This window comes from Cydia splendana, chromosome Z, assembly GCF_910591565.1.
Source record: "Cydia splendana chromosome Z, ilCydSple1.2, whole genome shotgun sequence".
Classification (NCBI taxonomy): Eukaryota; Metazoa; Arthropoda; class Insecta; order Lepidoptera; family Tortricidae; genus Cydia; species Cydia splendana.
Genome location: NC_085987.1, coordinates 16,631,121 through 16,657,465, shown reverse-complemented (window position 1 = coordinate 16,657,465; position 26,345 = coordinate 16,631,121). Strand labels below are relative to the sequence as shown.

At 38.8% G+C, this 26,345-nt stretch overlaps 1 protein-coding gene and 1 long non-coding RNA gene across 26 annotated transcripts in view; one reads left to right on the top strand and one right to left on the bottom strand.

Annotated features, from left to right (window-relative positions):
* Positions 1 to 7,415, top strand: part of LOC134804722 (TLD domain-containing protein 2) — a 146,463-nt gene extending 139,048 nt beyond the window's left edge. For all 23 annotated transcript variants that reach the window (XM_063777897.1, XM_063777902.1, XM_063777900.1 and 20 more), the window contains 5 exons: positions 1,259 to 1,377; positions 2,459 to 2,618; positions 3,127 to 3,328; positions 3,774 to 3,879; positions 4,237 to 7,415. In XM_063777897.1, coding sequence (XP_063633967.1) covers positions 1,259 to 1,377; positions 2,459 to 2,618; positions 3,127 to 3,328; positions 3,774 to 3,879; positions 4,237 to 4,372 — 723 coding nt within the window. In that variant the 3' untranslated portion in view covers positions 4,373 to 7,415. The remainder of the gene's footprint in view (positions 1 to 1,258; positions 1,378 to 2,458; positions 2,619 to 3,126; positions 3,329 to 3,773; positions 3,880 to 4,236) is intronic.
* A 274-nt stretch (positions 7,416 to 7,689) lies between these two features.
* On the bottom strand, positions 7,690 to 14,604 carry LOC134804939 (uncharacterized). Of its 3 annotated transcripts, XR_010146197.1 has the most exons (3): positions 14,512 to 14,573; positions 14,056 to 14,273; positions 7,690 to 8,139 (listed from the first exon to the last, which is right to left on the bottom strand). It is a non-coding gene; the product is annotated as an uncharacterized LOC134804939 (long non-coding RNA). The 3 variants fall into 3 exon arrangements; XR_010146198.1 differs by lacking the exon at positions 14,056 to 14,273 and having other exon boundaries at positions 14,512 to 14,604; XR_010146199.1 differs by lacking the exons at positions 14,056 to 14,273; positions 14,512 to 14,573 and adding an exon at positions 14,349 to 14,443.
* Between the last annotated feature and the right edge of the window lie 11,741 nt (positions 14,605 to 26,345).

Sequence of the window (26,345 nt, the reverse complement as noted above, 5' to 3'; positions counted from 1 at the left end):
ATAACATCATAGCCCTTTTTTTTGTAACGGACAGCGACATCCACAGCCATAGTAAGTAAGATTATAAAACCCGAAATACATTCTAACATTTTTTTTATTACATATACAACGTGCCCACGAGGAACCCGGGAGATTTTAACAGTATAATCCTGATCATATTTAAAGACTAATAAAATGTTCTATAAACTATTTTGGAATTCGCCGAGTTTCAGAGTTAAAACTAGTAGAAGACACCTCATCAGGTCACAACCACGTCGGGATGTTTCTTAGAAGGTACCACGAACGTACGTTACTTTTGGAACCGTAAAACACATTCTAAGCAGAACCAGGGCGACGTGGGTACAAATAGCATTTACATTTTATGCACCAATACATGCAAAAAATCTATAAAAAAAACAACTAAACAAAAACAATGTATATATATTTTTTTTGTGGAATTGACCATTTAATAATTGACCTAAACTTATAAAACATTTTTTCCTCATCATTTAGGCCTCAGAATTGCGTGGTTAAAATCTCCCGGGTTCCGCGTGGGCACGTGGGTGTATTGTGATTGTGACTTACTAATAACCGACTCGATATGATAAAGATAAGAAATTTTCTACTAATGCAGTCTAAAACGCGTGTAAAATGGTAGCAAGTAATTCTTAATTTTAATGGGATTTTAATTTTATAAATATACACTATTTTTCCTTTTTGCTAATATATCTTTACTTAGGCATATCAAGGTAAGTAATTAACAATTGATGAAGACGACTCCAAATAAGAATTACTTATTCATAAATTAATATTCATAGATATTTAACACTAACACTTGGCTACCTAATAAATGTTTAGGTAGGTATATTTCTTTTATAGGTATATTTTATAGACTTCAAGCTCTACTGCTATGGTGTTACTTTTCAGTTTTGCGATAATACAATATTTGGCCGATAAATATTTTTTTTAAATGTTTGTTTCAAAAAGCGAATCAAATGAAACAAGAGGTGACGGAATTAGATATTTTTTCTGGATGTGTATGTAGAGGAGACCTAAAGAGTATGGCATTTTGGTTAATATTCCTCAAGACAAAGGTGCGCAATGTCACGCAATCTGGTTTTCCAGAATTGGCAAGGCTTCTGCGTAATTTGGCATGCGACGTCACGGCGTAAAAAACATACTGTTCAAAGATCGGCAAAATAATGAGTAGAACAACAGTTGTTAAATATGGTAGGCGGTGTGTGTAAGGTTGAATGAAGGGTGTGTTGACTTGTGGCAGGTGCTGTCGATGAGCGATGAGCTGCGCCGCGCGCTCTACTCGACGGGCTCCTCGCTCGACATGGAGTTCTCGCCGCCAGACCTCATCGGCACCTCCGAGATCTTCACCATGGAACACAGGTTAACTATTACTCCACATAATTAAATAACGCATATAAAATCAACATTAATAGCATAGCATTGAGGCAGCAAAATCAGTCTCTCATTCTCTCTTTTTTCCAATTTGGTACTAATCTGCCGCATGGAACTAACATTATTTTATTCATACTCCGGCGACGGTCACCGCCGCACGGCTATGACCACCCCTGCATTTCTAGAGATACCAAAAGTTACGACTTTAGTTATGTCCTTCATTTATTAAAATAAACTTTATTCCTGCTCTGAGTAGAGCAAAGACCAATATTGCTCCCATGCCATTGTTTATTTTTAAAACACTTTCTATTTCTATCTATTTCTGTCTATAAATTCCGATTTAATTTTGTTACTTTTACTCGGGCTAGCACCCCGCATACCCAAGGCGTCTAAGGGTCTGCTAGCCTATTATTGTAATTGTTAATTTTAAGGTTTTTCTTATATAAGGAATGAAAAGCAGAGATTATAACACGGTAGCAAATGTTGTCTATCTCGTCTCATCGCACATGAAATCCTCGCTACACTCAAGTTTTCAATTTAACTCCCGTGTCGTACAATCTGCTAGTTCTGTCGTATTGTGTCTGGAACTAGCCGCTGGCCGCTTGCTGTTTATGGATACTGACTAGTTGACGCTAATAAACTAACACTATAAACATGACATGTGCTCGACGCGTTCAATTTATTGTAGACGTGTTTTGAATGCATTGACGCAATGAATATCATTATAAGTGATTATAATTAAATATAAATTCTGCAATTGCGAATTTTATGGCATCATAATATAGTAATAGATATTTATGTAGATTTGTCTTCGAATGATACACACAAGTAAAATATAGTATGTAGATATAGGAAATATTCTTTTTACATTAAAGGGCGCCGCGCTGACTTCATGCATGTACAGTAAGCTGCGAAATTGCATGGAGAAATTATGAATGAATTCATTGATAAAGTCGCCTTGCACTTTTGCGGCTGATGTTACAAAACCTATTATTGTGTGCAGCTAGAAAAAAGAAGCAGGTTTGACTTATCAGTCAAATACCCTATTGTTATAATGTTGTTTTTACAGAGAGAAACTGTGCAGCGTACTGCCGGCGCGCGCTCAGGGCTACATGTGGTCGCTGGCCTTCAGCACCAGCCAGCACGGCTTCTCGCTCGCCTCCATGTACCGCAAAATGCAGCGCGTCGACAGCCCCGTGCTGCTCGTCATACAGGACACACAGAACAATGTAACTAAACATTACTTTATCATATCAAACTCCTCGACTGAACTTAACACATATGACTAATTATTTACTATGGCGGTCTTCACTGCGCGCTGTGGCGAAATTCATAAAGTCTTAATGGATCGCACAAAGAAGATACAGCTGTGTGTACAAGTGTGCTGTTCCAACAGCTTTAGCGTGTAGTAAGTTTACAACTTGCGCATACCTATTGATTACGCCAGTAGCCTACGCCTTTATTCTGCTTAACCCTTTTCCAGGCATAGTACGATATATCGACCACATACGCGCCAAAATAATTTCAACTTTAGCATTCCGATTTAAGGTTAAAATTACTACACTTTCGGGAAATGTGACTTGCCTTCAAATGAATTATCAAAGCTGGATTAATTGGAATATATTTGGATTTTTTGGGAACACCTTGTAGATTGGTGCGGCCTGGAAAAGGTTAAATTACTTGCACAATCATCATCTTGAGTATTGGGTATTAATGAGTATTGTGGTACTTGTGCAGGTGTTCGGTGCGCTGACATCGTGCGCGCTGCACCCGTCCGAGCACTTCTACGGCACGGGCGAGTCGCTGCTGTTCTCGTTCCAGCGCGTGGACGAGCGGCGCGCGTCCACGGAGGAGCCGCGCTCGCCGCCCGCGCCCGCCGCCGCCGCCCCCGCCATCGCCCTCCCGCCCGACGTCGCCGTCGACGCCGATGAAAAACACGGTACGAAACATTAACCCGGGGGACACTCCGAGCGTCAGACCGCGCCGGCAGGGGCGTCACTCACTTGTCCAAACATAAATAGAAGGCGTTTTACGGCATCATACGTTTTATAGCAACTAGATTGTCAAACGTTGGCCCCCGACGGCCTAGGCAACAATTTAGAGGCTGTACAGCGCAATTGTCTTCAGCTGTGATATTTGTGGCTAACACATATATTTTGCATGTATACGTGACAGCATTAGTTATAATATAAACGAATGTAGCTTGCATTTTCGACATCGTATGCCATAAATAACGTTGGAGGTACTCGAGATTATATTACTTGCCATTTATGTACGTTACAAATACAAGCTTATTTGCACATTGGTATACGGAAATGGTATGATGTTGGATTGGTTAACTTATAGGTAAAAATAAACCCTATTTATTATTTTTGCATTTACAGATCAAACGCCACCGGTGAAAACCAAATTTAAGTATTGGGGTTGGACAGGCGACAACATGTATTTTATTCGTGGCAGCAACGACAACATCTCCATTGGCGCTGGCGAGTGAGTATTACCGTGCTGAGTACTTGGCTAAATTTCAAAATGTAGGTTTTGATGGAGTCTACTTTTGAATATTATAAATAAACTTTTGATAGTCATCATTCATCAATCTACAACCCAATCAAAGTTGAACCCCCTTATTCTTGAAATTTAGCAACCTCTTACAAACCTCTGTAAAATTTTGTCACTTTCTACAAACAGATATATCAAAATGACAGACAGACAAACGATTATCAACGGTTTGTTAGATTTGACGAACGTTTACGAATAACGCCATCAGTTTAAAAAAGTGTTTGATTTGTAATCGATGAATAATTCATCGATTATTCATCGATTACAATATGAAATGGTGATTCGCAGCGGCAAGTTCGGTCTGTGGCTGGACGGAGACCTGTACCTGGGGCGCACGCAGCGCTGCACCACGTACGGGAACGAGCCGCTGACGACGCGCGAGGACTTCATAGTAAAGATCATGGAGTGCTGGACCTTCATCTGAGCGGCGCGCGCCGTCGCCGCCGCCGCCGCCGCCGCCTCCTTCGCCGCGCCCGAGCCTCCGTCGCCGTCACGCCGCTCCACCCTCATACTTCACCACATAAGCTTTAGACTATCTTATGAAATTTGCTATAAAGATTTGACATTTTTACAAGTCAGTCTTTTCGACTGTAGTACCGATGAGTCTGAGAACGATTTTGTACTCGCATCGTGACTCGATTGGCGTAGAATGACATCGATAGGCCGCAACGAAGACAATATATCGAAACTTCTAAGCGCATTTCTAGTCAAATGTACTAAAGTAAACCTGACCAATGTTTTGATTCTCTTCGAATTTAGTGGCGTGTTCTGATGGAGCGTCGACCCGGAGCCGGGCGCGGGCGACCTCTCGCGAGTAGAGCAAGTGCATTAATCCTAGTCAATTGTCACTCGTATCTAAGTTGACGGTTTGTAGAAGATGGCAGAGCTGCTAGCGCGAGCAGAGCTCTGGGGTAGACGTCGATAGTGCGCGTGCGGCGCGACCGAGTCCGCCGGCCGCGGCCGCACCGCCACCAGCCCAATACTGATTACGTGTCAATTCATACAATTACTATTGTGCATTGTTATTAAGAAAATATTAAAAACGTATTTGTTACGATAAAATCAATGTATAATGTTATGTAGCAAGTTTATAACTAAGGAACAGCCGTTTTAGTGAGGTGTTACGGGAATTATGAAAGGGCTTGCTGGTAGCATACAGTGACGGTATACAACTTAGAGTTGTCTGGACTCACGGACGATTCCGGTAGCGTTTATATTGCTGAGCACAAGCTACTTCAATTGGTAGCCGTTGCTCTCTGATACAGGCACTGCCTATTGCTGCCTGCACTGCCACAAGTGCATTTGTGGCTACAACTTTGCAGTCCATTGGATAATTCACTCTTATCTTGATTGATCCAACTCACTCAGACCGATTAAATTCTCAGTGGATCTGTACTGAAACAATTTTGTTATAATATATATATACTTTTTTATATATAACGTTGAGCACAGAATGACCACTCCTGTGGTTAGCCCCTGCTCTTGAGCATAAATATTTACTAGTTATTTCTCAAATAGACCACCTTCTCAGAATAGATAAACCTAGAACAACTACCGTATATAACTAATATTATCACCATCACTACATTTCTAAAAATATGTTATAATTACTGCATCAGTAGTTTTTAGTGAGTGTCAGTCTGGAAACAGTCCGTTAAGTGGTGGATCTAACGGCTTCGTTAATCAACAGCCATTTATTTTATCTGAACCTGTCGGTCGGTGTACTGCACATTCTCAATTCTTCTATCCATAAGTGTGTTATCTGGGACTAGTCCTGACGTGAAAAATTAATATTTTAACCACCATATAATTTTTCATCGAGCGTGCTCGTGTCGCCGGCGATACGAAATTACACGAAGTTTTGTCTTATTTATTAGACTGCGGCGAAATTTTGTATGTCTTATATATATCAGTCTAAGGCGGTTAAAAAAATACCTGTACAGTGTTGCAGTGAAATTTCATTGTAATACATGCCTATTAGTTGGGACGTGACGTTCCTGCACACTCGAGCTTCCCGAGAGAGAAGATTTATTCCCGGTAGGGGAGTCTAATACCTCTAAACGAGCAATTCTTGTGTATATATATTTATATATTTCGGGGATCTCAGAAACGGCTCTAACGATTTCGATGAAATTTGCTATATGGGGGTTTTCGGGGGCGAAAAATCAATCTAGCTAATAGGTCTTATCTCTGGGGAAACGCGCATTTTGAGTTTTCATATGTTTTGGTCTCCCAGGTACTGTTCTAACTGATGCTCGTACTCGTAGGAACGACAAGAAAGAATCAAATTCATTAGTTGAAATATTCAACTAACTGTGAGGCCGGTAAAAATTAAGAATGTGCAGTTCAGTATCAGTATACCTCAAGAGTCTGGAACAATATAACATATCTGAATGTCTATTACATATGCCTTTATAAGTAATAACTGTAGCACCTTTCCCTTTTTTATTATTTTAACAAAGATTTTCATGTTCATGGTTGTATGTTTAATTTTTCATCATTACGAGTCATAATAATTATTATATTAGTGAGCATTACTGTTCTGTGATTTTATTACCTACTCTGGTTTGTTGTCACTGTACTAACGGTGAACAACTAAGTTTATTTTAAAGAACAGTTCACAAGTTTGTTCCATTCATTATAATATGTTGACTTAGGCTAGAATTAAAATTTGTTATAATATCAGAGTGTATACAATTATTTTTGTCATATAACGCTTCAGTACAGAAATGAGTAGCTGATATTTAATATTAAATTAGTAAAAAAAATAGTTATATTAGAGGGCTTGATGAATATAATCGTCATTGTGCTTAGTAATCGTGTCACTTAGCATGATGTTACTCAGATTTATCTGGTCGTAGAGCATTACTTTTGTGGAGTAAGTGCGCTCCGAGCGCCGCCGCGCCGGCGCCGACGCCGCGAGCCGCCCCTTACACTACTTGTACGCTTTTCATGTATATTACAAACTATTCCTTTTTGAGATTATTGGAGTTATATTATGCGAGAAGCCACGCAAAATAATATTATTGTGATTACCTATGTAATAGTAGTAAATTTATTATGAAGGAATATTTTGAAGCAATGTGCAGGCATAATGAAATACTTTAGTCCAATATCAGCAAGCAATAATATCGTCTAAATGCAATATTGAATATACATATACCGGTTGCTGCACCTACGGCGCTGCGCTGCGCTGCCGCTGCCATCCGCGTGCACCGTGCAGTCTTCATATACAGAGAGAGCACATTGTTTTGAGGGTGTCTGCATAAGTTATTATTGTTACAAATTTATAAATAATTAGAGTTGTTGAGTAGCTGTGACAAATTTAAATATATTTATTTATTCACATTGAGTTTCACTATAAGATTATTGTAGTTGCATAATTTTTGTGATGATTATGTTATTTATAAGTTGTTAAAATGTAAAGCAAAGCCATAATAATTGAGAGTATATTATTTTGAGAAAAACTAGTGTTTTTTTTTAGTATACAACAATAAAATTGTTAATAGATTAACGACCTCCTATCCTAGTCGGTAGTGACCCTGCCTACGAAAGCAGAAGGTCCCAGATTCAAATCCTGGTAAGGGCATTTATTTGTGTGTTCATGACACATTGTTCCTGATTTACGTAAAATTTATATATAAGTATATATCGTCGTCTACAACCAACAGCACAAGCCTTATTGATATTGAGCTTACTGTGGGGCAAGGTCGATTTGTCTATAATAAAATTGTCCCACAATATTTATTTATTATTTTTATTCAGTAATACATAATATATGGATGAACATTTATGAATGATTAAACAAAAGTGAGCTAGTAATGGCGTGGGCGATTGCTGTGGTGGCCGTAGCTCCTGTCGTCGTAGGAGCGGGAGTGGTCGTACCGGCCGCGGCCGTGGTCGCGCCCGTCCCGCCCGTCGCGGCCGTCGCGCGAGTACGGCTGGCTGCGGCGGTTGAAGCGCCGGTCGTTCCGCCGCCCGCCGTTATTCGGCACCCACCATGATTCTATAATAGGCGGTGGACTCGGCTCCGCTTTAAAAACTTTCATAAATGCTTCATCATTTTCTGTATATCTATCTTTTAGTTCTTCCTCGCAACTGGCTAAAAATTGTTTGTCTTGATCAGATAAATGCTCCGAGGTAGCCATGGTCCTTAGAAGTCAGCTGGTAACTTGACCAATGAATCTCTAACTGTAAAAAAATGAATTAGGTTTGTTATATTGACACTAAAGGTTGTTTGTTGCCTCTGATACGAGTATACAGCTTATGTTTAGGGCTGTAACCGTGGAACACTTTGATCTTTCGTTTCGAAATATCGCTCAAATAAGAAAAAGCGATTGTATTTGAAATGCTAAGTAGACTGTTTAACTCGGTTGAAAGGCACCCAATCTGACTCAAACCATGGGCGCTCTCACATTGTTTGAGCTCCAAAATATTTTATTATCACTGACAACACACAATGCCTTTAACGCTTAATAGAGTTTGAACGGTTAAGTCTGTTAGACAGTAGAATGTTTAACCCATTGACCGCCGTTGTCCAGTATACAAGACAACGACAGAACGATACGCTGGGGCCGTCGTCTTGTATACAAGACACAAATTCAACCACTCAGTTAATGTGAAAATAATAACAATTGCAATTTCTTTGACACTTTTGTTCATATTTTAGGTCTTCGTGTTTTCATTTATTTGCTTTTTAAACAACTGTATAAATCCATTCTTTTATAATAAGGCTATTAAAAAAAATTGTTCCAAATTTCAACGTTTTTCATGTTCCTCGTCGCCGTTGTCTTGTATACAAGACAGCTAGGGATGGGAATGTTAACTCGATATCGTCGGTTGAGAATACGTTTGTGCCATATCCATTTTTAGCAAAACTGTTTTTAATGATTCCTAAAATAAATAAATAATAATAAATTAGCTATAATTGTCAGTAATCGGTTTTTGAAAAAAAAAACTATTTTTGAAAAATGACGTGCCATATCCGCATTTTGTTATAGGATAATTACACTCTTATAACAGAAAATTATCACAAAAGTGTGAAATATCCAAAACGTTTGTGTCATATCATACATTGTACGTTTAACATTTACTCATCAAAAACCGGACAAGTGCGAGTCGGACTCGCCCACCGAGGGTTCCGTACTTTTTAGTATTTGTTGTTATAGCGGCAACAGAAATACATCATCTGTGAAAATTTCAACGGCCTAGCTATCACGGTTCATGAGATACAGCCTGGTGACAGACGGACGGGCGGACAGCGGAGTCATAGTAATAGGGTCCCGTTTTTACCCTTTGGGTACGGAACCCTAAAAAAACGGATATGGCAATATTACAAATGCTTTTATTTTATGATTACCACTATATTCACAATATTTGTATGGTACTATAAATAGTAAACATATGTGCGTAAATGATAAATAAGTTCAATATTTCCTAAATGTAAAAGTTTTCGAAAAATATTTTTTTTGGCTTTTCGCTCTCCTGCAAACCAATGTAAGTGGCGCATGGCACAAACGTATTCTCAATTGGCGATTAACAAGTGTTCAAATACTTAAATAAAAACATATTTCTGACTATGAATATGTTTTTATTTCAGTATTGTTGACTCATTGCAGATAAGATAAATAAAAAATAAAATAAATAATTGATTTTATTTTGAGATGATAGCGTAGTGGGAAGGGATAAACCGCAGCGACCGCTTCGCACAAGAGTGGTACAGATGGACGTAAGCGTCAGGACCCCTGGACCACTTGAGATATTTGATGTTTAGATAATATCAAAATACACTACCTTTTTGCTACTATTTGGTACCTAACTTCAAATAATTAGTACCTCGATTGACAGCGAAAACCCGAAGAACTAAAGTGGCCATACATTCTGACGTCAGGATGTCTGGACCATTTTTTTTACATGGTTTGTGACAACACAACTACATGACATGGTAGTAAATATTTACTACCTTTTTAGTACCTCAACATATATTTTATTTTTATTTTTTTGGCGACCCAGAAAAAAGATACACTTAAAAAAAGAAATCTTATAATACTCATAATGTTATAGTCCCTGGTGTTCACTTAATTATACGGCAAATGATGATGATGGAATTTCCTTTTGCAGAGTTGCTCCTTTTGACTCACAGACTGATTTGGGAAGGGGAGCCAATCGAATTTTTGATGCAAAATTTTGACTTAAAGGGGGGTGCCCCCCAAAATTAATAAAAAAAAAAGTTTTGCTATGTGGTCAAGTTTGGTGTCATTTTCGTGTAACACAAGGATGCTAAATTCGTTTCTGATATTTAATTTATACGGTTTCATACAGGGTGTCCCTAGCCATTGGACAACGCCGAAATGTACATATGTATTAGGGTATTTAGAACCAGTAGGTATACAAAGTATCATAATAATCGGTGTAGCGGTTACGAAGAAATTAACAAATTATGTTTTTTTTTACTTTGGAGCAACCTGTATGTGTTAGTAGATCCTGAGGTAATAAATAGTATGAAACCTTCTTCGACCATTTTGATTATCTTTTTTATTTATGACATTAATAAGATTCTGACTTTTGACAAATGTCATGCCGACCATTGCCCATTGCCGCACATTTTCAAAAAAATTGTCAAAAGCACTGCCAAGGATGTATGTTTCTTTTTGTTGTCGATTATTGGAAATAACTTTTGTTTGATAATTTATCTTTTTATCTTTTGATCTAATTTAAAAAATATTACCGTTAGAGCATTTCTTAGAAGTAACCCTACGTGGGATTTCAGGGTTTCTCCAGTGGCTATATCCTGTATAAATAATTAAAAAAAAATACATATAAAAATTTGGTAAGTATTTTTATTTTTTTCGAATAAAAGCCTGTAAAATAAGAATATTTTTATATGCACACAAAAATAAAAATTTCATGAAAAAGCCCAGTAAGGCTATTTTTTTATAACGAGGAATTACTATTCCTCGTTATAAAAAGTATACATATGGCATATTTATGTTACATTAATGTGAACAAAAAAAATAAATATTTGGCAATGACGAGCATAAGCAATGTTAAAGAGTGTTTACAAATATATAGATAGTAAAATCTTTAAAATACGAAATAATGTAATTATTAGTCTATTTCCCTTTTTTTTCTTTTGATTAACTCGATAATGACTTCAAACTTAATGCAGAAACCTAAACAGATGCTTTCATAAATTTATGATTGTATGGGACAAATCAACCACACCGCACCAAAAATCAAGGTGGCTCCCGTTTCTAAAATGATCGAAGGGTTCTAAGGACTCACTATGCTAAAGGGTATCTCATCATCATCAAACGCCGTAATTCTTATAGCTGTAACTCATCTTTGTATACTATTCAGTGAGCTGGTAGTCCAAAGTAAGTCTGCATTTCATTTTTTTTTCTCTACATTTTTATAAATAAATATGCCATGTGTATACTTTTTATAACGAGAAATAGTAGAGCTTTTTCATGCAATTTTTATTTTATGTGTATATATAAAAATTAGAAAAAATTAGGCATTTATTCGGAAAAAAATAAAATGGCAAGTTTTTATTTTTATTATTTTTATGAAACCGTATAAATTAAATATCAGAAATGAATTTAGCATCCTTGATTTACCCGAAAATGATACGAAACTTGAGCACATAGCAAAACTTATTTTTTTACAAATTTCGGGGGGCACCCCCTTAAGTCAAAATTTTGCATGAAAAATTTGGTTGGCTCCCCTTCCTAAATCAATCTGTTAGTCAAAAGGAGCAACTCTGCAAAAGGAAATTCCATCATCATCAATTGCCGTAAATAGCACTTTTTTGTCGTGAACGCCACGGACTATACTTAGATATAAATATAAACTAAATAATAATGACGAACAAAAATTAATTAAACTAATAACTAAAAACACTAAACTAAAACTACCGAAAAAAATAAAAAAACCTACAAATAAAAGGACTATTAATCTTATAAATATCAAGTGACAAGTATAAGTATGTAAACCGCGTTAAAATCACGCCAAGAAATGTGGTTTTTATTATTAAATCATGTACAAACAACAACACTCTTAACTGTATATTGTTGAACCTTATTACAAAGACATAAGGTCCACCGATGTACAGTTAACAGTGTGGGCGATGGTACTTACTTTCAATTCTAGTTAATAAAATGATTCTTTTTATTTAAGTGTATGATTTTATAGCCACAATCATAAATATATTATGTATACTTACCCCAAAAACAAAAGCTATACATAGCAAAAAAAACCTAATATAAAATTTCTTTTTTGAACATACTTTTTTTCTGGAATACCAAAAAGGATGGAAAAAAATATATGTTGAGGTACTAAAAAGGTAGTAAATATTTACTAGCATGTCATGTAGTTGTGTTGTCTCAAACCATGAAAAAAAAATGGTCCAGACATCCTGACGTCAGAATGTATGGCCACTTTAGTTCTTCGGGTTTTCGCTGTCAATCGAGGTACTAATTATTTGAAGTTAGGTACCAAATAGTAGCAAAAAGGTAGTGTATTTTGATATTATCTAAACATCAAATATCTCAAGTGGTCCAGGGGTCCTGACGCTTACCAGATGGACATACCTATTTATCAGACTTTAGTTTTTTTGTAATAAGTAAGTACCTATCTAATATTGAAATCAATGTGTTATTTTTTTTATAACAAGTCGTCGTAATTTTTTATAAAAGTTTAGTAGATTAATGTAGGTATATCAAACTGAAATTATAATGAATGATTCTAAATCCAGAATAATTTCTTCACTCATAGAAAATTCAACAACCCACATGTAATTTTCACCAAAACAGTTCCAGTATATTGACGTTATCGACACGCTAATAAAGTTTACGTACCGACAAGCACTTACGCCGTTGACCTAGAGACTATTATTACTTAATCCGCGCGGAAACAGTCTTTGTCGGTCTGCACTGCGGGCAAGTCCATGCGCACCGTTGTCTTGTATAAAACCCTTTTCGTACAGCCTAGTGCGGCGATATTACGTCTTGAATCGACATTGTTTAGTGGTTGTTTTTGATTATAAATCCCTATATTTTAAACATTTTCGGGTGTGAAACATATGTTTAATTTTGGCAATTTGGAAAGAAATTAAAGCTGGATAAGAACAAAGCTAAATTGAAAAGATTTTCACGATAAATTGTAAATATCGACATCACTATTTGCAATCCCTAAGCATTTTATTAGTGGTTTACTTAAAATTTGCTCTAGCGTGTGATTGAGCGTTTTTGCAGACTAGGTCCGGCGGCCAAAAGGTCAATTTAGTTTGACAATGTTATGAAAATCTGCAGTGGTACCCTGCATTAGTGGTCTGATAAATCCACAAATCAAATGTGATCAAAAGTACCTGAACACTACACAATTTGTTCCATACATTTTCATAGTTCATGGTAAAATTACCAGCCTGACATATACATGAATCAAATCAAATGAGATCAAAAGGACATAAAACAACATATCTGTCATCTACATTCTCATAACATGTAGTAAACCTACCCGTCTGATGTATCCATGAATGAAACATGATCAAATGGACATACAACTGCAAAATGGGCCCAAGAAATTTAGTAAAAAAACAACACAAAAAGCAAACATCAACATGTTTTCCTGGTTATATATCTGATAAGCAAAAATAATTATACTGCAGTCACAATCCACAAATAGCTAACCATTATCCTTCCATTCCGAAGAAACAACACAAGTTCCCACAAAAACCTCCGCAATACAAATTATAGTTACAAGATTCTCCAATCACTGATGTCAGAACTAAACAGAAAACTTCATCTGGCGATTCAGGGCTTCCAGGATTAATAGACTCCAATATCCAGCCTACAAATTCTCCACAATCAGGGCAAATGCAGAGCTTCCAGCGATATCCAGGGAACCATGAATTATCAACCTGCCACTGTAATATGCAAAATATAGGGACCTTTTATAATATAATTAAAAGGTTAGGAATACACAAATTTACCGATCTCCTATTAAGTATTTTGAATCCAATTAAAGTTGTTTTGTTTTTTGTGTCAAAGAGACTAATGTTTCATTAAATAATTTAAGATAAGATTGCGTGATACCCGCCTTACATACCTCCCCATAACCTTGACATGTAGATTGAGTGGTAGTTATCACAGGGAATTGAAAAATGATATCGTGTGATACTACTTGTACAAGAACCATTTCTCTATTGAACAACGTGTCATGGAATGCATAGTGTGAGGACGGGCTTAATTTGGATATTATGAAATTAGCCGAAGACGTTTGACTTCCACAGCCTCTGCACAAAATATTTTCGGGGATTTGCGAACCTGAAATTATAGATCAACTTAACCACCACCAATTATTCCGTGCAATAAAAATATCGTAGTGTAACTAAAATTTACCTGTAGAGTTTTTACCACCGGCTTCCAGGGAGATTAGAGGGTTAGGCTTATTCAAAATGATCGTACCTATTTCTACTATCAATGTACAAACGAATATCAAAATATAAGTTGGATTCATTGTAAATCTAGTAATACCTGATAATATGTATTAGCATTCACTCACTTTGATATAAAGAAACTCCGTTTTCTGGAATTATACACCTTTCTGATCCGCGTAATCCAAGTTATCAAAATAATATGTCAATATCACAATCACTTGACAGTTGACACATATAGCCGGTTTAGACTCTCGCGCGAGCCACGAGACGAGCCACGAGACGCGAGTGTAAGCGGTGGGCTCGCGGCTCGTCTCGTGGCTCGGCTCGCGCTCGCCTGGCTCGCGTGGAGGCTCGGAGTAATTAACAATGGAGCCGCCATTAACAGGTGTCGAAAATAGGCGGCCAATGGTCAACCATATGTATGGACTGACGTTTATCTGACATGACGTACCTATACATTTGATGTGCCCCTCCCCCTCAAAAAACGGCAGACTATTTTGTACCGAAAATTTTAGACATGGCGTCTCCGTTGGTTATATCCTCTAAGCGTGGAGGAGCGGTTTTTTGGGCATGAGCCAAAGGGGCTCGCGCGGGACGCGCGCTTGCGTTCACACTCGCGTTCGGCTTGTCATTCGATTATAAACCTTATGCCATGCCGTTAGTGTTTAAAATATATTAGCTCGACGAGCTTACGAGCCATGAGACGAGCCTCGAATTAGCTCGACGGGCTCATGCGCTCGAGGCGAGCCACGAGACGCGCCGCGAGCCGAGCCGCGAGACGAGAGTCTAAACCGGCTAATAGATGGTGTACCCATGCATTAGCCTAAGCGCGCACCACGATTTTAGTTTTTGCGACACGATTTTAGAATCGCGCTGTAATATATCGCAGAAAATTCACTGCGCGCACTGCGATGAACAAGTCGCGGTTTGTTCATTCTCAACATGGATTTCGTACCAGTCGTTTGTCATGAAACGTTGTCTTTAATATGTGATCGCTGTATGACTTTGAGTATTTATACCACAAAGGTGATCTCCTTCTATTTTCATAATTAAATGGTCAACATCTAGCGTCTTCAGCAGCAGGTTCCGACATGTTGACGCTTGGAGAGCGATATGCCGACTGAGGTCCGGGTGCGATTTTATTATCGCAGTGCGCGCGGGGCCATACAACTCCGTATGCCGCAATTCACTTTGCGACAATCGCGTCGCGAGCAGTCGCGGAAAAATGTGACAAATCACAATTTTAAAATCGCTGCGATTTTTTTGTCGCATATGCGCGCACTGCCATATAAACACATACGTTACATTTCTGCGACTAAATTATCGCGCGACAAAAAGTCGTGGTGCGCGCTTGGCCTTACATATGGAGTGTAGAAGCACAGTACAAGAACAGTAGTGAATCTTCATAGAAATGTGGCGCTGCCGACTTGAATGTGTGCGTGCGCGCCGGGCGCCGTGTACGCACGCGCTGCCACGCACACATTAGCATAATATACGGGGGAATACGGTGGCGGCAGTGTGGGCCGTACCGCGACTGTGATCGCGCGCATTCGAGTACGCTGCACGCCCGCTCGCATTTGCCTGCTCTTACCGGCCTTAATTTTTTTAATCATGACTTCGAACAGAGGAAAAAAATATTGTAGTGTCTTTGGGTGTCACAATAACGACTCCTCAAACCCGGACTTGTCATTCTTCACAATACATTAATTACAGGAATTATGGTACAGATCGAAATTACTCATAGTCCCACCCGATGACTTCGTCGTGAATATAGGAAGGATGGAGAAGGTGTTTCGCAAAGCGTTTGAAAAGGACCAAATCAACATTAAAATCGGCACGTCAATTTAGGAACAATTAAAAGTAGTGAATCTAAGGCCGCTCGGCAAGTTATTTACCTACTCTTGCGTTGGCGCTTAGGGTTGTCACTTTTATTTTTAGTTAAATATTATTTGCGTATTATGAGTAACACTAGGTTTCTATTTATATAATATAATGAAATGTTCTAACAATTCATAAATGACGTATAAATAAAACGCTCTTTAAATATTTACATTAGGAAATGGCATTTATAAAAAAGATTATAAATTCAATACAGAAAAAAAGTTACTCCGGTTTCTGCATGTTCGGAACGCTTTACTGTTAGCGGTTAAAGTAAAGTAAATTCTCATCCTTACGTATAACATTAGTAAAAAGGTTTTAGGGAAGCATGGGCAGGGCATCGTAAATTCTATGTCTTTTAATTGTTCCTAAATTGACGTGCCGATTTTAATGTTGATTTGGTCCTTTTCAAACGCTTTGCGAAACACCTTCTCCATCCTTCCTATATTCACGACGAAGTCATCGGGTGGGACTATGAGTAATTTCGATCTGTACCATAATTCCTGTAATTAATGTATTGTGAAGAATGACAAGTCCGGGTTTGAGGAGTCGTTATTGTGACACCCAAAGACACTACAATATTTTTTTCCTCTGTTCGAAGTCATGATTAAAAAAATTAAGGCCGGTAAGAGCAGGCAAATGCGAGCGGGCGTGCAGCGTACTCGAATGCGCGCGATCACAGTCGCGGTACGGCCCACACTGCCGCCACCGTATTCCCCCGTATATTATGCTAATGTGTGCGTGGCAGCGCGTGCATACACGGCGCCCGGCGCGCACGCACACATTCAAGCCGGCAGCGCCACATTTCTATGAAGATTCACTACTGTTCTTGTACTGTGGTAATAACGACACAAATACATAGAAAATGACACACGTCAAAGACAAATCTTGCAAACCTCGATCTCTTTTTGTGTACGGACGAGTGACAAGTGTCACAACACGCACACTAACACATTTTCGTTGAAGTATGTTATTGTATTCTGAGAGATGAGAAGTCGGATTTGTCGCTCGACCGATCCGCAATTTGTACTGAGCGAGCAAAATCGATAAATCCAACAATTACATGAGACTAAAATATAATAATTGTGTTTGAATGTAATTAAACGTATGATATGTAAAAAAAATATTACATGTAAAATGTAACACTTTCTTTTTGTAAATTTGATGTCCCCAACCTCTTTTTATAACAAAAAACCGAGCAAACAGGCATTTTTGTGCAGCAGTGTTCACGCGCGCGTCTGGACTCGGTCTAGTGAAAAATCCAAGTGCAACTAGTTTTATTACCCGCGCTAGATTAGATTGACGCGCTAATCTTGTACCTCGGCAGAGGGGAAAATAGTGCGAATGCCGCCTCCCTTCCGTGTTGCTCGAAGACTATTACTTATGAAAGCAGAAGAATATAAATGATCGTATTAGATTCATAATTTTTACATATTTGCCGTAACTTATTTTTAAAATGTGTTTTTCTATTGAAAGACACATCAAGATTGTTTACCTTATTTCTAATGCTAAAAAAAACGAACTATATGTGGACACTATGATTGGTCGAGTTTATTTGTTGCCCACCATAATCGGTACTAAATTTATGGTGGGTGATAATAAAAATGTGAGACTGTGACAAGGACAAACAATAATAGCGCTTTCGCTGCTACTCCTACTGAAAGATAAAGACTATCATACATATTTTACATAAGACTATCCGGTTCGGTCATTTCCCCCCACCCTCAAGCCTAATCCAGTTATACTAGCACTTAAGGAGAAAGAGATATCGCTGTCTCCCTCTTACTTATGGGTGCGTCCCACAATGACCTTGGTGCGGTGCGATAGTGTGTTAGCTACTTTACACTCGCGTTCGGTTTGTCATTCGGTTACACCATAGACCTATATAATATTTCAGTGGGTTACACACCTTAACGGCTCTGCCACGACATCGAGCGACTTGCGACGGCGGGAGCGATAACCATAGTGTTAAGGGTGTATATGTAAATAGTTTTTGATACTTTTACACTATTGTCTATGTTTAGTCTCAAGTTCTTTTTTAATTCCATATTTAAATTCTGATGTATGTTTGACTGTTTATATTTTTGTATGTCAGTTCGCTAAATAAATCCATCGCAACTAGTCGACTGCCTGTGGCCTATTTTATAAAGCTACAAGTTACAATTTACAAGCGGAAGTCTCGTTCTAACACATAAGGTTAGAAAGAGACTTCCGCTTGTAAATTGTAACTTGTAGCTTTATAAAATAGGCCACTGGTTATTGATTATTTTCCACTAGCTAGCTATCGAAATTCCCTCCTCTTCATCTGGTCCTTCTTCCGTCTTCATGATCTTGCGATCTACAAAAACCAAGCAGTCGCAGTCTCAATGCCTTCCTCCAGTCAGCACGTCTTAAGAGGTCTCGGTCGTCAAGGGTTGCGGGCAGAACCTGGTTAGAGGATGAGCCAATTAAAAAGTGGAAGGGCGTTAGGGTTTCCTGGTCTTCAGGGCCAACAGGGACATGGGTCAGAGGTCGAGAGTTTACTATTGCCTCCGCTTCTAGAAGGAGAGTTACTAGGACTTCGGGATTAGGTTCTCTTTCACGTAATGTGGCATTCAGCGCGACTTTGACGGTGCGAATCAGTCTCTCCCAGCATCCGCCGAAAAAAGGAGCAGCGGCAGGAATGAAGCTCCATTTTATTCCTCTATTGGCAGCAAAATCGTAGACCTCGTTCTGATGAAATTCTCGTAAAATTCGGTCTGCACCAACAAAACATGTACCGTTGTCAGAATATACAGTATTGGGAGCGCCTCTCCTAGCAATAAACCGTCGCAGGCTCATTATTGCGGAGTCAGCAGAAAGGGAATGTACAAGCTCCAGGTGAACGGCTCTGGATGTCATGCAGGTGTACAGGGCCACATAACGTTTCTCTTGTCTTCGACCGATCTTGGTATTTATCGGGCCGAAGTGGGTGTAATTATTCCGCCCCATATAGCGGTAGTTACTACCATGACTGCCGATCCCACTATAAATCTACGTCCAGAAACTTCTGTAGAGTGTACTGTAGTAAATAACCGTATTAATTCACCTTTAGTGCGTGAAAACATCAAACGTCAAAACGGCCACGATAATACAGCAATTGATTTTAATAATGATTTGCATGTAAACCAAGAGTGCCGCCGTCAAGATCAAACCGAGCCTATAACCGGCTCTGCCACGCTTTTACAAGCTATTGCCGATACGGCTGCCGCAGCTAATAAAGCGCTCGCCGCACGAGACGTGCCAAGAAAAGCTAAAATTGAGCTTCCAACTTTCTATGGCAACTCGTCACAATGGCTTCAATTTAAATACTTATTTGATAATACTAAAACTTCTTATTCCCCCGCAGAAAATACGGCGCGTCTACATAACGGACTCCGCGGGCCCGCCCGGGAGGCCGTCGCCTCTTTACTCAATACCGCGGTAGCTTCCGAAGATATAATGGCAGCACTCGAACGTACATTTGCTTGTCCCGAAATGATTGTCTTCGGCGAAGTTCAGATTTTGAAAACGCTGCCTCGGCTCGGGCCTGACCTAAAGGAGATAGGTATTTTCGTTAATAAGGTACGCAATTCTTTGTCTAACAACAAACAAACAAACAAACAAAATTTACTTTATTCATGTAGGCCTAGCAACAAGCTCTTATGAATCGTAATTAATCTTAATCTAATTATCAGAGCAATTTATTGATGTTAGTATTATGCCATAATAAAATTGGATTATTATACATATCAAATTTAACACTAAAAATTTCACAAAAGGATCGTCAAACATTAAAAAGATTGTATAAAAAAATACTAGTCTAGAATTTCTAGAATAAAATCTAAATGTCAAAAAAAAGCATAAGTAACAAAAGAAGTAGATAGTATTACATCGGAATATCCATTTCCTCATCAATAATCAAATATACCTAATAAATAAATAATCATTTCGAATAACAATTAATCCCACGTTGTAATATCATTCATGTAGTCTTGTGTGGTATAATAAGCTTTAGAAATAAGTTTACGCTTTACATAATTCTTAAATTTATTAATAGATAATTCAGTAATATGGTTTGGAAGTTTATTATAAAATCTTACACAATTACCCATGAATGATTTTTTAATTTTATGGAGCCGAGTGAAGGGCACTGCGAGCTTATGTTTATTTCTAGTATTAATATTATGAATTTCACAATTTTTCCTAAAATTTACAATATTTTTATGTACATACAGAATATTCTCATAAATGTATTGACAGTGCACTGTCATTATGTCAATTTCCTTAAATTTATCTCTAAGTGAGTCTCTATGGTTCATTTTGTATATTGCTCGAATAGCCCTCTTCTGCAGAACAAAAATGGTATTTATCTCTGAAGCACCGCCCCACAGTAAAATACCATATGCCATAATGCTATGGAAGTAACTAAAATATACTAATCGAGCTGTTTTCACATCAGTTAACTGACGGATTTTGCTCACTGCAAAAGCTGCAGAGCTCAGTCTATTCGAAAGAGTAGCAATATGGGGACCCCACTGGAGTTTAGAATCTAAAGTTATTCCAAGAAAAACTGTACTATCAACTAATTCCAATTCCTCATCCTTCACAATGACACTTGTTTGTACATGCCTTACGTTACTACTAGTGACAAACTTAATACATTTGGTCTTTTTCTCATTTAACAGTAAATTATTAACATTGAACCAATTTACTACTTTTGAAATAGCATTGTTTACATCATTGTAAGCTTGTTGCTGACGTTTGACTTTGAAAATAAGTGAGGTGTCGTCTGCAAACAATACTATATCATGGTGGGTCTTAACAAGGAATGGCAAGTCATTTATGTAGATAAGGAACAGGAAAGGCCCCAATATTGACCCCTGTGGTACACCCATAGAGACCAATGACCCAGGTGATCGCTGTCCACTCCCATCGACCCTTTGTATTCTACCATTTAAGTAGGACTTAAGTAAATTCAGTGCCGATCCTCTAACTCCGTAATAATGAAGTTTCCTGATTAATGTTTCATGACAAACACAGTCGAAGGCCTTAGATAAATCACAGAAGACACCTAAAGCATCTCGTGACTTCTCCCAGGCATCGAAAATATGCTTAATTAGCTCAACACCAGCATCGGTTGTTGAGCGACCCCGTGTAAAACCAAACTGCTTATTATGCATCAAATTATTAACGTTAAAATGTCGTATTAATTGAGAAAGAACTAATTTTTCAAAAATCTTGCTAAATGTTGGTAGCACAGATATCGGTCTAAAGTTAGTGGGGTCAGAGCTGCTACCAGATTTAAATAAAGGAATTACTTTACTATGTTTCATTAGATCAGGAAACTCGCCGCAATCAACACTGTTGTTAAATATAACTACCAAGTCAGGCGCTACAATTTCTACTAAGGATTTGACAGCATGGACAGAGACTCCCCAGAGGTCATTAGTTTTTTTGACATTAATTGATTTAAACGCCTTTATTACATCTGAGGTACAAACATGTTCAAAATGAAGGTCTCCACAACACTCTGGAGCGTTATGTTTTAATAATGTAACAGCAGATGAGGTTGATGAATTTAAATCCTTAGTTGTGGATACTGGTACCTCGGTGAAAATTTTTTCAAATTCTGTAGCTACTTCTAAATTGGAATCTATAATTTTGTTATCAATGTTTAGTTTAAGTTCTTTAATTGTATGTTTCGAGCGACCAGTCTCCACATTTATAACTTTCCAGGTTGCTTTAACAATGTCGGAACTACTTTTTATTTTCTGACTTAGATAATTTCGCTTAGCTATATGACAATCTACTTTAAACTTCTTCGAATACTCCTTCACATGTTCTTTAAATTCATCACTCTGATTAAACCGCCGTTCCTCATATAAGGCATACAGTTCACGTCTTCTTTGATGTAAGTCCGCAGTAGCCCACTCACTAAAAACTGATGCACCACTAACTACGACCGATTTTGAGGTGAATATCGCATTATAATGATCCATAAAAGTGTGAAAGAATGAATTATACATACTATTAGGACTCATATCGGAAGACAAAAAGGGTAGCGCCTGAAGAGCGCTCTTACAAGAAAAGTCGAAATAATGCAAAATTGATGATACTAGTCGACGAAATTCAGGACTTTGCGCTCATTATTAGAAACAATGAGTACTTGTTCCAGTAAAAGCGTCTTCTTATCTTTATAAATATCGTTGTAAATATTAGAAAAAGGACTTATTAAATTAGTAATGATTTTTTTTCTGATGGTCGTTTCCGAAAAACCCCGTGAAGCACTGAATGGCGAGCTCTTATTAGGAAATGTTGAGAATTTTACTCTGCTAAACCTGGCTATTTTGTATTACTAATACCCTGTACTTTAGGCATATCAAACTATATTTTTCCTACATACCTTTGAGAAAGAGAAAATCAAAGTAAAACGAACTCGATTTTCTCTCCGAAACAAGTGTCAATTCCTACGAAAATCTACTTAATATCGAAGTCATTTTCATACTCAAGCAATCTGCAACGTTTGCTTATACTGTTGGTATACATTAGTGTTTATGAAATTCTACTATAATTTTTTGGCAATTTTTTGAAAACTACTCTATATTACCGATGACGCGCGCTGCGCCAGCTCAGTGCCGCGGCAGAGCTTGTAGAGGCAGGACGTGTGTCGGTCGGCTCCGCACATTTTCAACGGCGACGACGAGGTTTTTTATCATTGTGTGCGGCGGGCGCCGTGTAAAACGCTAAACTGTGTGCATGTAAACCGCAACGAGAGACTTTGATCCTAGCACTGTTTTTATAGTATTATAATTTATAATGGTACAGTTTAATAAACTACCGGACAGGATTAAAAATATTTGAAACGACCTGACATTCTATATGTATTTATTTGACTCAAGATAGTACTCAGGGTCTGATGATGGAGCCGGAAGGTGGTCACCGGTACCAATCAACCATGCAACTAAACCACTTCGTGTTTAGGCTCATTTTATTCATCTCAACAAGATATTTGACAGAAGATAGTACTCAGGGTCTGATGATGGAGCCGGAAGGTGGTCACCGGTACCAATCAACCATGCAACTAAACCACTTCGTGTTTGGGCTCGTTTGATTCGGCTCAACAAGATCTTTGACTTAAGATAGTACTCAGGGTCTGATGTTGGAGCCGGAAGGTGGTCACCGGTACCAATCAACCATGCAACTAAACCACTTCGTGTTTAGGCTCGTTTGATTCGTCTCAACAAGACCTTGGACACAAGATAGTACTCAGGATCTGATGATGGAGCTGGAAGGTGGCCACGGGTACCAGTCTACCATGTAACTGAACCACTTCGTGTTTGGGCTCGTTTGATTTGTCGCAACAAGATCTTTGACACAAGATAGTACTCAGGGTCTGATGATGGAGCCGGCAGGTGGTCACCGGTACCAATCAACCATGCCACTAAACCAATTCGTGTTTAGGCTCGTTTTATTCGTTTCTATAAGATCTTTGACACAAGATAGTACTCAGGGTCTGATGTTGGAGCCGGAAGGTGGTCACCGGTACCAATCAACCATGCAACTAAAGCACTTCGTGTTTAGGCTCGTTTGATTCGTCTCAACAAGACCTTGGACACAAGATAGTACTCAGGATCTGATGATGGAGCTGGAAGGTGGCCACGGGTACCAGTCTACCATGTAACTGAACCACTTCGTGTTTGGGCTCGTTTGATTTGTCGCAACAAGATCTTTGACACAAGGTAGTACTGAGGGTCTGATGATGGATCCGGAAGGTGGTGACCGGTACCAATCAACCATGCAACTAAACCACTTCGTTTTTGGCTTCGTTCGATTCGTCGCAACAAGATCTTTGACACAAGTTAGTACTCAGGGTCTGATGATGGAGCTGGACTGTGGCCACGGGTACCAGTCTACCATGTAACTGAACCACTTCGTGTTTGGGCTCGTTTGATTTGTCGCAACAAGATCTTTGACACAAGGTAGTACTGAGGGTATGATGATGGATCCGGAAGGTGGTCACCGGTACCAATCAACCATGCAACTACACCACTTCGTGTTTGGCTTCGTTCGATTCGTCGCAACAAGATCTTTGACACAAGTTAGTACTCAGGGTCTGATGATGGAGCTGGACTGTGGCCACGGGTACCAGTCTACCATGTAACTGAACCACTTCGTGTTTGGGCTCGTTTGATTCGTCGCAATAAGATGTTTGACACAAGATACTACTCAGGGTCTGATGATGGAGCTGATAGACAGGTACCCGTCGCCACCTTCGCGCTCCATCATCAGACCCTGAGTACTACCTTGTGTCAAAGATCTTGTTGAGATGAATAAAACGTGCCTAAACACGAAGTGGTTTAGTTGCATGGTTGATTGGTACCGGTGACCACCTTCCGGCTCCAACATCAGACCCTGAGTACTATCTTGTGTCAAAGATCTTGTTGAAACGAATAAAACGAGCCTAAACACGAAGTGGTTTAGTTGCATGGTTGATTGGTACCGGTGACCACCTTCCAGCTCCATCATCAGACTCTGAGTATCACCTAGTGTCAAAGATCTTGTTGAGACGAATCAAACGATCCTAAACACGATGTGGTTTAGTTGCATGGTTGATTGGTAATGGTACCTTCCAGCTCCATCATCAGACCCTGAGTACTGTCTTGTGTCAAAGATCTTGTTGAGACGAATCAAACAAGCCCAAACACGAAGTTGTTTAGTTACATGATAGACTGGTACCCGTGGCCACCTTCCAGCTCCATCATCAGACCCTGTGTATCTTCAGTGTCAAAGATCTTGTTGAGACGAATCAAACGAGCCTAATCATGTTACTACATGGTTGATTGGTATCCGTGACCACCTTAATCATCATCAGATCCTCAGTACCAGTTCGTTTTTAAACCCTCGTTGATACAAACTTTACAACCTATAGGTACCAAATGCAATGACGAAACTTGTAAATAAGCGAGTAGGTACCTATAATTTCTTTCGAGTAATATACCTTCATAAGTACGAGTATGGGGCTATTCATAAATTACGTCGTTTCAAATGGGAGGAGTCGGGGGGGGTCTGGACTTCGGATGATGGTAACATGACGTAGGAGGAAACAGATTCATCCGAAGCTTGATTTTTGGATGATTTGAGGGGTGGGGGGGGTCAAAAATCGTCAAAAATAGATGACGTAATTTATGAACAGCCCCTATGCACATTTGCACTGCATTTAGTATTTTCGTACTTACCAAATAACAGTTTTAGAACTTTAAAAGTTAAGTACAGTTAGTGTTGTTATGGTTGATTTCAATATGCTTCGCGAAGGATCAAGAATGTTTAATCCATCATTGTAGTGCGAGTGTGGTAGAAGGGATCGGCATACTGAGCTCGCACGGCCTGCCGCAGCGCGTAAAATACCTAAACTCGCTCAACGCCGAAATGTAATAGCGCTCTTAAACGTGAAAATATACATGCCGTCACTCATGACAAAAATAAAACAACTGGTAAGATAGAGTGTGTTTATTGTAAAAAATCCCACAATATTAAAAACTGTACTGAATTTACGTCGTTATCTGTTGACGATAGGTGGCGTTGGTTGCGTGAACACAAAGTTTGTTATAGATGTCTAAAAGACAAATCACACCTATGGAAACTATGCAAAAGCAACCCTTGCGGGGTCGATGGTTGTACTTTTCGACACAACCCTCTTTTGCACGGCAGGCAGGATACGTTTACATCACCGCCTACACCCGATACACGGATTAATAACGTCATTTGCGTTCCTGCGGCTGAAAGTGATACCCAGCTAACCCAGCATACGTCGAGTTCCTCGCCAGCAGGTAATAAGGTGTCAGACAACAATGTGACTGTGTCTAATATAGGTATATCGTGTAGCCAATATAAAACGTCTAATGAAACATGTTCAAATATTACAATGTTGAAGGTTTTACCAGTGACACTGTCAGGGCCAAATGGCAGCTATGAAACCTTCGCGTTTCTCGATGATGGCAGTACTGCGACTATGATCGATTGTAAAGTGGCTGCTCGCATAGGTTTAATAGGGCCTGAGGCCCCATTCGCACGACAGCTTAAA